Genomic DNA, 12,658 nt, shown 5'->3' with positions numbered 1-12,658 from the left:
CCACATCTCCCCCCCCACAGGCTCCAGGCCGTCATGTGCATCATCAGCACCATCATGGAGTCCTGCCCCACCACCTCCAGCTTCTACAGCAGCGCCACCAAGACGCAGCACAACGGCATGAACAACATCATCCGCCTCTTCCTCAAGAAGGGCTTGGTCAACGACCTGGCCAGGGTGCCCCACAGCCTCGACCTATCCAGGTGCACCCCCTCTTTGGGGCAAGATCCCCTTGTTATGGATCAAGATCCCCCCAGTTTGGGTCAAGATCCCCTCATTTTGGGTCAAGATCCCCTTGGTTTGGGTCAAGATACCCCCAGTCTGGGTCAAGATACCCCCAGTTTGAGTCAAGATCCCCTCATTTTGGGTCAAGATCCCCCCATTATGGGGTTATGAGGGGTATTGATGGGTTATGGTGGAATCTCAAGGGGGTTTGATGGGGTCCTGGGGGGGGCCTCAAGGGGCTGTGATGGGTTTTGGTTTGGTATTGATGGGTTGTGATGGGTCTTGGGGGGGTCTCGATGGGTTGCAGTTGGGTTTGGGGGAGTATTCATGGGTCGTAATGGGTTTTTGGGGGGTATTCATGGGTTATGGTGGGATCTCAAGGGGTTGTGATGGGGTCTTGGGGGCTTACGATGGGTCTTGGGGGGGTCTTGATGGGTTGTAATGGGGTTTTGGGGGGTCTTGATGGATTATGGTGGGTGCTCAAGGGGTTGTGATGGGGTCTTGGGGCTATCTCAAGGGGTTCTAATGGGGTTTGGGGGGCTCTTGCTGGGTTCTGCTGGCTCTCAAGGGGCTGTGCTTGCTCTCAACGGGCCGGGGTGGCTTTGGGGGGCTCCCTGCGGCTGTGGGGGCTCAGTGGTGCCCCCCTCTCCCCCCAGCCCCAACATGGCGAACACGGTGAACGCGGCGCTGAAGCCCTTGGAGACGCTCTCGCGCATCGTGAACCAGCCCAGCGGGAGCCTCTTCGGCACCAAGGGCTCGTCCAGCAAGAGCAAGGCCGAGGGTGGCGGCGGGGCCCGGGACAGCGGCGCTGCCCCCCCCGATGGAGGTACCCCCATAGCGCCCATGGTGTCCCCATAGCGCCCGTGGTGTCCCCATAGCACTCATGGTGTCCCCATGGTGTACCCCCATAGCGCCCATGGTGTCCCCATAGCACTCATGGTGTCCCCATGGTGTCCCCATAGCGCCCATGGTGTACCCCCATAGCACCCATGGTGTCCCCATAGCGCCCATGGTGTCCCCATAGCACCCATGGTGTCCCCATGGCGTCCTCATAGTGCCCGTGGTGTCCCCATAGCACCCATGAAACCCCCATAGCGCCCATGGTGTCCCATAGCGCCCATGGAGCCCCTATAGAGCCCATAGTGCCCCCATGGTGTCCCCATATCACCCATGGTGTCCCCATGGTGTCCCCATAGCACCCATGGAGCCCCCATAGCGCCCATGGTGTCCCCATAGCACCCGTGGTGCTGCCATAGCACCTATGGCGTCCTCATAGTGCCTGTGGTGCCCCTGTAGCACCTATGGTGCCCTATGGCACCTCCACTGCACCCCATAGCACCCCCAGTGCATCCCGTTGCACCCCCTGACACCCGCACTGCACCCCAGCCCACCCCATAGCAGCCCCACAGTGCCCCATGGCACCTGACCTGCATCCTGTAGTGCCCCAACAGCACCCAATGGTGCCACATAGCACCCCAGGGCACCCCCCCTGTATTCCAAAGCCCCCCCCCCCCCAATGATCTCCCCCTCTGTTCATGTCCCCCCCCATCTTTCATGTGTCCCCCCCTCCCTTCTATCCCCCAACTTCCCCTTTCCCTCCTCCTCATCTCCCTTAACCCCCCATATCCCCCCATAACCCACCCTGGGGGGGCACCTCCCCCTCCCCCCGACCCCCACTTTAACACCCCCCCCCCCCCCCCATATTAAAGGGGACCCCGGGGACCCCGAGCCCCCCGAGGAGGACGCGGAGGTGACGCAGGCGGAGGCAGCCGATGGGGACATGGACGGGGAGGCCGAAGGTGACCCCGGGGGGCAGCCCGAGGGGCTCAGCACCCAGGAGATGCAGGTGAGAGCCCAACCCCCACCCCCTGCACCCCCAACCCCACCCCCCAGCACCCCAAAACCTCTCCATATCCCCCCCCCCCCATAAGGTGGAAAATGAACTGGAAGATCTCATTGATGAGCTACTGGAGCGGGATGGAGCCGCTGGGAACAGCACCATCATCGGTGAGACACCCCCCCCCCCCCCCCCCCATTTAGCACCCAAAATGGGGTGTCCCTTATAACAGGGATCCCCCCACACACTTATGGGTGCCCCCCTGATGGTGATTCCCCCCCCCCTTTCCAAGTGAGCCGCTCCGGTGAGGATGAATCCCAAGAGGATGTGCTCATGGATGAGGCTCCCTCCAACCTCAGCCAAGCCTCCACGCTCCAGGCCAATAGGGAAGGTGGGTGTCCCATAGGGGACCCCCAAGGTTTTGGGGGGGGGGGGGCATAAAGGGGCCTTGGGGGTGTTTCCTATTGCCCCCCGCTGCCCATCCCATAGATTCCATGAACATCCTGGATCCCGAGGATGAGGAGGAGCACACGCAGGAGGAGGACAGCAGCGGCAGCAATGAGGATGAGGATGACAGCCAGGATGAGGAGGAGGAGGAAGAGGAGGAAGATGAGGACGATCAGGTGGGGCAGTGGGGTTGGCTTGGGGTTTTTACCCCTGGTTTGGGTCAAGATCCCCTCATTTTGGGGTCAGGGGCCCCCATTTCAGCTCCAGGGCTGCGATTTAGGGCCTGAGTACCCCAATTTTTGGGTCAAAATACCCTCGTTTCGGGTCTGGATACCCCTATTCTGGGTCAAGATCCCCCTATTATTGATCAGAATCTCCCCATTTTGGATTGACATCTCCCCATTTTGGGTCAAGGTCACCCCATTTTGGGTCAAGATCTCCCCATTTTGGGTCAAGATCTCCCCATTTTGGATCAACATCTCCCCATTTTGGATCAAGATCTCCCCATTTTAGGTCACGATCCCCCTATTTTGGGTCAAGATCCCCCCATTTTGGGACAAGATCTCCCCATTTTGGGTCAAGATTCCCCCATTTTGGGTCAAGATCTCCCCATTTTGGGTCAAGATCTCCCCATTTTAGGTCACGATCCCCCTATTTTGGGTCAAGATACCCCCACTTTGAGTCAAGAGCTCCCTATTTTGAGTCAAGATCTCCCCATTTTGAGTCAAGATCCCCCCACTTTGAGTCAAGATCTCCCCATTTTGGGTCAGGCTCCCCCCATTTAACCCCCCACTCCGGCCCTGGGGGCTGTTCCCCGCAGGACGACGAGGAAGGGGAGGAAGGGGAGGAGGAGGAGGACGACGACGACGGCTCCGAGATGGAGCTGGACGAGGACTATCCCGACATGAACGCCTCGCCCCTGGTGCGCTTCGAGCGCTTCGATCGCGACGATGACCTCATCATCGAGTTCGATAACATGTTCTCCAGCCCCAGTACGGCGGGGGGGGGCGGGGGGGGGGTGGGGGTAAGAAGGGGTTCATCCTCCCCCACTGCACCCCCCCCATTCTTCACCCTCATACCCAGCAGCATAGGGGTGTCAGGGTGCTTCTGATCCCCCCCCCCATCATTTCTGATGCTCCGTATCCCCATCATTGGCATCCCATATCCCCCCATACCGCCTGTACCCTCCCATATCGCCACCCTATCCCCCATATCTTCCCTATATCTGCCTCATACCCCCCCATATCCCCTCCATATCTCCACCATATCCCCCCATATAATCCCCATATTCCCGCCATTCCTCCCCCATATCCTCCCTACCCTCCCATATCCTCCATATCTCCCCATATGCTCCCCTTATACTCCCCATATCCCTTCATACCTTCCCATACCCCCCATATCCTCCCCATACCGCTCCATATCCCACCATACACCCCCATATCCCCCCCTTATCCATTCCATACCCCACCATATCTCCCCATATCCCCCCACACCCCCCATATCCCTCCCATTTCTCCCCCATATCCCCTCCGTACCCCCACATATCCTCCCCATACCCTCTCCCTATCCCCTCATATCCTCCAATACCCTCCCCATATCACCCAATATCCCCCCTATATCCCCCCAATACCCCCCATATCCACCCCATATCGCCCCATACACCCCCATACCCCCCCATATCCCCCCCCTTCCTAACCCCCCCCCTGCTCTCCCGCAGCCGACATCCCGCCGTCACCGGGGAACATCCCCGCCAGCCACCCGCTCCTGGTTCGCCACGCTGAGCACGGGGCCCTGGCGCTGGGCACCGGCGCCGCCACCACGCGCCTGGCGCAGGGCCTGGGCCGCAGCCAGCGCACGCTGCGGCAGCTCACGGCCAACGCCGGCCACACCATCCACGTGCACTACCCCGGCGCCCGCCAGCCCAACCCGCCCCTCATCCTGCAGCGGTGAGTGGTGGTCACAGCACCGACCCCATAGGGAACCCCATAGGGACCCCCAACCCGCCCCTCATCCTGCAGCGGTGAGTGGTGGACACAGCACCGATCCCATAGGGACCCCCAACCCATCCCTCATCCTGCAGCGGTGAGTGATGGACACAGCACCGACCCCATAGGGAACCCCATAGAGATCCCCATAGGGACCCCCAACCCGCCCCTCATCCTGCAGCGGTGAGTGGTGGACACAGCACCGACCCCATAGGGAACCCCCAACCCGCCCCTCATCCTGCAGCGGTGAGTGATGGACACAGCACCGACCCCATAGGGAACCCCAACCCCCCCCTCATCCTGCAGCAGTGAGTGGGGGTCACCCCATAGGGACCCCCAACCCACCCCTCAACCTCCAGCAGTGAGTGGGGGTCACCACATAGGAACCCCCATAGAGACCCCCATTGGGACCCCCAACCCACCCCTCATTCTGCAGCAGTGAGCAATGGGGACCCAACCACCCCCGTCCTATACCATTGAGCGATGACACACCAACCCCCCCTTAGTTCCAAGTGAACCCCCACTTCCCCCCTTCCCCCAGCACCCCCTGTATCCCCTTCCTTGCATCCCCCCCAACGCCCCCCCCCTCCTCCCTAGCCCCATATCCCCCACCCTCCCCTTCCATGTCCTGAGGCTTCCCGGCTCCCTCCCCGCAGGCTGCTGGGCCCCTCGGCCGCGGCCGACATCCTGCAGCTGAGCAGCAGCCTCCCGCTGCAGAGCCGGGGCCGGGCCCGGCTCCTGGTGGGCAATGAGGACGTGCACATCATCGCCCGCTCCGACGACGAGCTCCTCGACGACTTCTTCCATGAGCAGGGCAGCACCGGCAGCCAGGCAGGCGAGTAGGGGAGGGGGCGTGGTCAGATGGAGCCCTGAACCAATGGGAAAGATGGGCTTGGAGGAAGGGGGTGTGGTCAAACGCAGCCCTGGACCAATGGGTTGGAGGAAGGGATGCAGGGCTCAGAGGAAGGGGGGGAAGGGGGCGTGGTCAAATGGCCCCCTGAACCAATGGGATGCAGGGAAAAATGGGCTGGGAGGAAAAGGGTGTGGTCAAACGCAGCCCTGGACCAATGGGATGCAGGGAAAGATGGGCTTGGCGAAAAGGGGTGGAGCCTAAAGGGGTATGGTCTGGAAGGGGTGCGTGGTGAAACGGACCCCTGAACCAATCGGATGCAGGGTCAGATGGGCTTGGAGAAAGGAAGGCGGGGCTTAGGGGAAAGGGGAGGAGCCGAACGAGGGCGTGGTCTGGAAGGGGGCACGGTCAAAACCAGCCCTAAACCAATGGGATGCAGGGGAAGGGGGTGGGGATTGGGGAAAGGGGGTGTGGTCAAAAGCAGCCGTAGACAAATCGGATGCAGGAAAAGATGGGCTTGGAGGTAAGGGGTGGGGGCAAAAGGGGCGTGGTCTGGAAGGGGGCGTGGTCAAACACAGCCTTGAACCAATGGGATGCAGGGAGAGAGGGTGGACTTGCAGGAAAGGCGATGGACCGTAAAGGGGGCGTGGTCAGAGTCACCCCATAAACCTAATGGGATACAGGAAAAGAGGATTGGGACCTATATAAAGGGGTGTGGTTTGAGGGGGCGTGGTCACACACAGCCCAAACCAATAGGATGCAGGGATAGAATTTACCTGGAGGGAAGGGGGTGTGGTCTAATGGTTGGTTTATGCAGGAGGTGGAGCCACACGCCCCCATCTAACCAATAGGGTGCAGGGATAGCGGGGGGGGTGTGGCCTGGCCGAGGGGCTCACCCATCTCCCCCCATGCGCTGCAGGGACCCTCTCCAGCATCCCCACGGCCCTGACGCGCTGGACCGAGGAGTGCAAGGTGCTGGATGCTGAGAGCATGCACGACTGTGTCTCGGGTGAGCCCCCCCGGCCCCAGTGGCCCCATTGCCCCCACAGCATCCCCATGGGGCCCCCAAACCACCCTCACCATCACCCCTCTATTCCCAGCACCACCAACACCCAGCTGGGGATCCCGCCAGTACCATTAGCAGGGTCCCCATGATGTCCCCACTACTGTGGGATCCCCCATACCCCTCCCATTGACCTCCATGGATCCCCCAAACCACCATCACCCCTCTATTCCCACCAACACCCAGCTGGGGATCCCTCCAGTACCATTAGAAGGGTCCCCAATACCCCCCCACTGTCCCTCATGTGTCCCCTAAACCACCATCAACATCACCCCTCTATTCCCACCAACACCCAGCTGGGGATCCCTCCAGTACCATTAGTAGGGTCCCTATGGTGTCCCCACCACTGTGGGGTCCCCAGTACCCCTCCCATTCACCTCCATGTATCCCCCAAACCACCGTCACCTTCACCGCCCTATTCCCAGCACCATCAGCACCCAGCTAAGGATCCCTCCAGTACCATTAGCAGGGTCCCCATGATGTCCCCACCACTGTGGGGGTCCCCAATACCCCTCATTGTCCACAGTGGCTCCCCTAAACCTCCATCACCATCACTCCTCCATTCCCACAGCATCCCCCATGGATCCCCCAAACCTCCATCACCATCACCACCCTATTCCCACCGCCACCCGCACGCAGCTGGGGATCCCTCCAGTACCATTAGCAGGGTCCCCAATACCCCCCATTGTCCCCCCAAACCACCATCCCCATCAGCATCCCGACACCCCCACACCAGCAGTAACCAGCAGCACCACCTCCCCGTACCCTCAGCACCCCCACATCCCATCCAGCTCCATCACCTGGCGCTCTCTGCATCCCCACGCGGTCCCCAAACCTCCCCCCCCACCTCAACCACTCACCCAGGGACCCCTCCACCTCCATCACTTTGGTGCTCTCGGGGTCCCTGCACCCCTCTGTGTGTCCCAGCACCCCCAAACCCCCCTCCCCTCTTCGTGTCCCCCCCCCCAGTGGTGAAGGTCCCCATCCTGGCCCGCCTCGAAGCGCTGCGGGACGAGGAGCTGGACGAGCGGCGCGAGAAGCGCCGGCGCCAAGCGGCCGAGGAGGAAGCCAAAGGCACCGAGCGGGGGGGCCCTGAGGACAAGGAAGGGGCTGACACCCAGGTGAGGGGCTCCTAACCCATCCCACACCCCCTTACACCCATTGGGGGGGGGTCCCTTTTTACACCCCCCCTTCCACCTCCTATCTCCATCACCTACAGGACGTGGCCTCCAAAGCCGCCACCGCCGCCGCCGACGTCACCCCCCCAGGTAACTCCTTCCATTCATTCCCAGTGTATCCGGATGACCCCCCCCCAATCCCAAATCCCTGTGTCCCCCCCCCCCCTTTAATCCCCTTGACCTGGCACCCCGCGGGTTGAGGTAGTAGATTGTATAGTTGGAGGGTCACACCCCCGTCTCGGAGATAACTATACAGTCTACTGTCTTCCTCGCGGGGCGCGCGCCCGCCGCCGGAGCACGGGGCCCCCCCTTGGGCTTTGGGAGGGGGGGGGTCACACATCAATGGGGCGGGGGGGGGGGGCTCTGGAGCATCCCTTCCCCTACCCCAGTATCCCTAGGATCCAGTTGGATGTTGAGAATGGTGGGGGGGGGGGGTGTTGGAGCATCCTTTTGCCTATCCCAGTATCCCTAGGATCCAGTTGGATGTCGAGAATGGGGGGGGCTCTGGAGCATCCCTTCCCCTACCCCAGTATCCCTAGGATCCAGTTGGATGTCGAGAATGGGGGTGGTTTGGATATGGGGGAGGGGGGAGTTTGGAGCATCCCTACCCTAGTATCCCCAGAGGGTGATGATGGGGGTGGTTTGGATGTGGGGGGGGGGGGTGGGCTCTGGAGCATCCCTACCTCAGTATCCCAAGAGGTTGATGATTGGGGGTGGGGGGGGCACAATGTGGTGCTGGGGGGGTTGCCTCAGATTCCTCCCCCCCCCCATCTTGTTTTGGGTCTGTATGGCCCAAATTGGGGAGAGGATGTGTTACTGGGGGGGGGGGGGGGTGTGTCCCATAAAGCTCTATGGGTATCCCTGACATTGATCCCTATACATGTGTGTGTGTGTCCCCCATCCCAGAACACAGCGGGACAACGGGAGAGACCCCCCCTCCCGGTCCCCACCGGACATTGGTGATGTTGGAACCGACGCCGACCCCCCCAGATCCTCCTTCGGGAGGAGCCCCCCAAATTCCCACTCGCCCCCCCCAACCCCCTGACCATGAAGAGGGGGGACCTGGGCGACCCCCCCAGGATGCTGAAGCCACTCAAATGGAGCTGTCACCCGCTCCCACCATCAGTAAGTCCTTGGGTTTAGGGGGATGATCTCTGGGTTTTGGGGGTGTCCTCGATTTGGGGGGGTCTCTTTACGTTGGGGGGGTCTCTATTCATGTATCCCCCCCGTTTTCCCCCTTAGCATCACTGTCCCCGGAGCGAGCGGAGGACTCGGATGCTCTGACAGCCGTGAGCAGCCAACTGGAAGGATCCCCCATGGACACCTCGAGTTTGGCTTCTTGTACCTTGGAAGAGTCAGGGGGTGCCCCCCCTCCTCCAGCAGCCCCCCAAAACCCCCCCGGCACCCCCCAAGGACCACCCCCGGCTCCCCCTGACGCCGCTCAGCCCCCTGATGACAGGTGAAGAGCCTTCCTATGGGAAGTAAAGGGGGGGCGTTATAGGGTTGGGGTGCCCCAGAGCTGATGTTGTGTCCCCCCAACTTTCTCATCCCCAAGCTCGCCCCCGGCCTCGTCCTCGGAGAGTTCCTCCACCCGGGATTCAGCCGTGGCCATTTCGGGAGCCGATTCCCGAGGGATCCTGGAGGAGCCGCTGCCGTCCACCAGCAGCGAGGAGGAGGACCCCCTGGCCGGTCAGTGCCCCCCACCCCATGGCACATCCCATGTGTATCCCATAGGGATGGGGTGGGTCCTGTGTCCTCCCACCCCATGGCACATCCCATGTGTATCCCATAGGGATGGGGTGGGTCCTGTGTCCTCCCACCCCATGGCACATCCCATGTGTATCCCATAGGGAAGGGGTGGATCCTGTGTCTGCCTGCCCCATGGCACATCCCATGTGTATCCCGTAGGGATGGGGTGGGTTCTGTGCCCCCCACCCCATGGCACATCCCATGTGTATCCCATAGGGATGGGGTGGGTCCTGTGTCCTCCCACCCCATAGCACATCCCATGTGTATCCCATAGGGATCAGCCTGCCGGAAGGGGTGGATCCTGTGTCCCCCCACCCCATAGCACATCCCATGTGTATCCCATAGGGAAGGGGTGGATCCTGTGCCCCCCGACCCCATGGCACATCCCATGTGTATCCCATAGGGAGGGGATGGATCCTGTGCCCCCCCGACCCCATGGCACATCCCATGTGTATCCCATAGGGAAGGGGTGGATCCTGTGCCCCCCGACCCCATGGCACATCCCATGTGTATCCCATAGGGATCAGCCTGCCGGAAGGGGTGGATCCATCGTTCCTGGCGGCGCTGCCGGATGACATCCGCCGGGAAGTGCTGCAGAACCAGCTGGGGATCCGCCCCCCTGCCCGGGCCCCGCCCACCCCAAGCCCCGCCCCCCCGGTCGTGGCCAATCCCGGCCTGACCGAGGTCAGCCCCGAGTTCCTGGCGGCTCTACCCCCGGCCATACAGGAGGAGGTGGGCGGGGCGTCGGGAAAAGGGGGCGGGGCTACGGGGGAGTATGAAAGGGGATTGGTGGGTGTAGGGGGTGGGGCCTGCGGGAGGGGTGTGGTTAAGGGGAGGGGGCTGGGCGATGCGGGGGCCACGAAAGGGGATTGGTTGGTGTGGCCAAGGGGAATGAGTAGGGCTTCACGTCTAGGGCGGGGCCTAAATGAGGATGAGGTTAAGGGGGTGTGGCCTATTCTAGGGGTGGAGCTTATATAAGGCGTGGGATTTATCCAGAGATTTAGCTTATACAAAAGGGTGGTGCTTACAGGGGTGGAGCTTATTCAAAGGGGCGGGGCTTGCATGAAAGGATGGGGCATAATTGGGGCACTTACGCAAAGGAGTGGAGCTTATACAAAGGGGCATGGCTTGTGTTAAAGGATGGGGCTTAAAGGGGTGGAGCTTATTTAGGGGTGGAGCTTGTATGAAAGGAGAGGGCTTAAATGGAGTTTATACGAAGGGATGGGGCTTATGTTAAAGGATGGGGCTTAAAGGGGTGGAGCTTATACGCAGGGGCGGGGTTTATGATAAAGGATGGGGCTTAAAGGGGTAGAGCTTATACACAGGGGCGGGGTTTATGATAAAGGATGGGGCTTAAAGGGGTGGAGTTTATTCAAAGGGGTGGGGCTTAGAAATGATGTGGCCTAAAAAAGATGGAGCTTATTCAAAGGGATGGGGCTTAAAGGGGTGGAGCTTATTCAAGGGGCGGGGCTTGTATTAAAGGGGGGGGGCGTGGCCTCCGGAGGGCCCCATCCTGAGCCGCCTCCCTGCCGCAGGTGCTGGCCCAGCAGCGCGCGGAGCAGCAGCGGCGGGAGCTGGCGCAGGCCACGAGCTCGGACGCGCCCATGGACCCGGTGACGTTCATCCAGACGCTGCCGTCGGAGCTGCGGCGCTCGGTGCTCGAGGACATGGAGGACAGCGTCCTGGCCGTCATGCCCCCGGACATCGCCGCCGAGGCGCAGGCGCTGCGCCGCGAGCAGGAGGCCCGCCAGCGCCAGCTCATGCACGAGAGGCTCTTCGGCCACTCCAGCACCTCCGCGCTCTCCGCCATCCTGCGCAGCCCCGGTGAGGAGGCGCCGCTGGGCACCGACACCCCCATTCCCCCCTCATTCCCCCCACATTCCCCTCTCATTTCCCCCCATTCTCCCTCCTGTTCCCCTCCCGTTCCCTCTCCCATTCCCCCCCCCCCATTTCCCCTCCCATTCCCCTCCTATTTCCCCCTATTCCCCTCCCATTCCCTTTCCTATTCCCCCCCCATTCTCCCCCTTCCCCCTCCCATTTCCCCCCATTCCCCCTCCCATTCCCACTCCCATTCCCCCTCCCATTCCCCCTCCCATTCCCCCCCATTTCCCCTCACATTCTCCCCCATTCACCCCATTCCCAATCCTCCCAATTCCCATTCCCCTCCAATTCCCCCTACTCCCATTCCCATTACCCCCATTCCCAATCTCCCCTTTTCCTATTCCCATTCCCCCCCCATTCCCGTTCCCCATTCCCATTCCCCCCAATCCCATCCCCCCCATTCCCCCCAATCCCATTCCCCCCCATTCCCCTCATTCCCATTCCCCCCATTCCCATTCCCCCCCCATTCCCCCTCTTCCCATCCCATTCCCATCCCCATTCCCCATCCCCATTCCCATCCCCCCCATCCCCATTCCCCATCCCCATTCCCATCCTCCCCATTCCCATCCCCATTCCCATCCCATTCCCATCCCCATTCCCATCCCCATTCCCATCCCCATTCCCCATCCCCATTCCCATCCTCCCCATTCCCATCCCCATTCCCATCCCATTCCCATCCCCAGTCCCCATCCCCATTCCCATCCCCCCCATCCCCATTCCCCATCCCCATTCCCATCCTCCCCATTCCCATCCCCATTCCCATCCCATTCCCATCCCCATTCCCCATCCCCATTCCCATCCTCCCCATTCCCATCTCCCCCATTCCCATTCCCCCCATCCCCATTCCCCTGCCGTTCCCGCTGACTGCCGTGTCCCCGCAGCGTTCACGAGCCGCCTGAGCGGGAGCCGGGGGGTGCAGTACACGCGCCTGGCGGTGCAGCGCGGGGGCACCTTCCACATGGGCGGCACCGCCGGGCACAGCAGGTACGGGGTGGGGGCACCAAACTGGGGCTGAATTCGAACCTGGTTGGAGCTGGGTTTGAGCCTGATTTGAGCTGGGTTGGAACCTGATTTGAGCCTGATTTGGTCTGGATTTGAGCCTCATTTCAACCTGATGTGATCAGGATTTGAGCTGGGTTTGAACCTGATTTGATCCGGATTTGAGTTGGGTTTGATCTGGATTTGATCTGGGTTTGAACCTGATTTGATCCAGATTTGAGCTGGGTTTCAGCCTAACTTAATCCGGATTTGAGCTGGGTTTGAGCCTGATTTGGGCTGGGTTTGAGCTTGATTTGAACCTGATTTGATCTGGGTTTGATCCTGCTTTGAGCCGGGTTTGATCTAGGATTGATCCTGATTTGAAGCTGATTTGAGCTGGGTTTGATCCTGATTTGAGCTGGGCTTGAACCTGATTTGAGCTGGGTTTGATGCTGATTTGAAGCTGAT

The 12,658-nt window shown here is 61.2% G+C and overlaps 1 protein-coding gene across 1 annotated transcript in view; it reads left to right on the top strand.

The window, feature by feature from the left end:
• Window positions 1-12,658, top strand: part of HUWE1 (HECT, UBA and WWE domain containing E3 ubiquitin protein ligase 1) — a gene marked incomplete at its 3' end in the record, with an annotated part of 59,868 nt that overhangs the window by 31,555 nt on the left and 15,655 nt on the right. Inside the window, exons 47-64 of the mRNA XM_057420727.1 lie at window positions 21-200; window positions 879-1,048; window positions 1,932-2,068; window positions 2,154-2,229; window positions 2,352-2,450; window positions 2,549-2,682; window positions 3,327-3,498; window positions 4,224-4,452; window positions 5,148-5,326; window positions 6,261-6,350; window positions 7,374-7,525; window positions 7,624-7,672; window positions 8,489-8,707; window positions 8,825-9,041; window positions 9,138-9,271; window positions 9,852-10,063; window positions 10,867-11,155; window positions 12,094-12,196. Coding sequence (XP_057276710.1) covers window positions 21-200; window positions 879-1,048; window positions 1,932-2,068; window positions 2,154-2,229; window positions 2,352-2,450; window positions 2,549-2,682; window positions 3,327-3,498; window positions 4,224-4,452; window positions 5,148-5,326; window positions 6,261-6,350; window positions 7,374-7,525; window positions 7,624-7,672; window positions 8,489-8,707; window positions 8,825-9,041; window positions 9,138-9,271; window positions 9,852-10,063; window positions 10,867-11,155; window positions 12,094-12,196 — 2,841 coding nt within the window. The remainder of the gene's footprint in view (window positions 1-20; window positions 201-878; window positions 1,049-1,931; window positions 2,069-2,153; window positions 2,230-2,351; window positions 2,451-2,548; window positions 2,683-3,326; window positions 3,499-4,223; window positions 4,453-5,147; window positions 5,327-6,260; window positions 6,351-7,373; window positions 7,526-7,623; window positions 7,673-8,488; window positions 8,708-8,824; window positions 9,042-9,137; window positions 9,272-9,851; window positions 10,064-10,866; window positions 11,156-12,093; window positions 12,197-12,658) is intronic.

Source organism: Pezoporus wallicus, unplaced genomic scaffold (genome assembly GCF_028554395.1).
Source record: "Pezoporus wallicus isolate ANWC-B61680 ecotype Strahan unplaced genomic scaffold, APGP_CSIRO_Pwel_v1 contig_13943, whole genome shotgun sequence".
Taxonomy (NCBI): Eukaryota; Metazoa; Chordata; class Aves; order Psittaciformes; family Psittacidae; genus Pezoporus; species Pezoporus wallicus.
The sequence above is the reverse complement of the archived record's forward strand: the minus strand, read 5'-3'. Positions and strand labels throughout refer to the sequence as shown.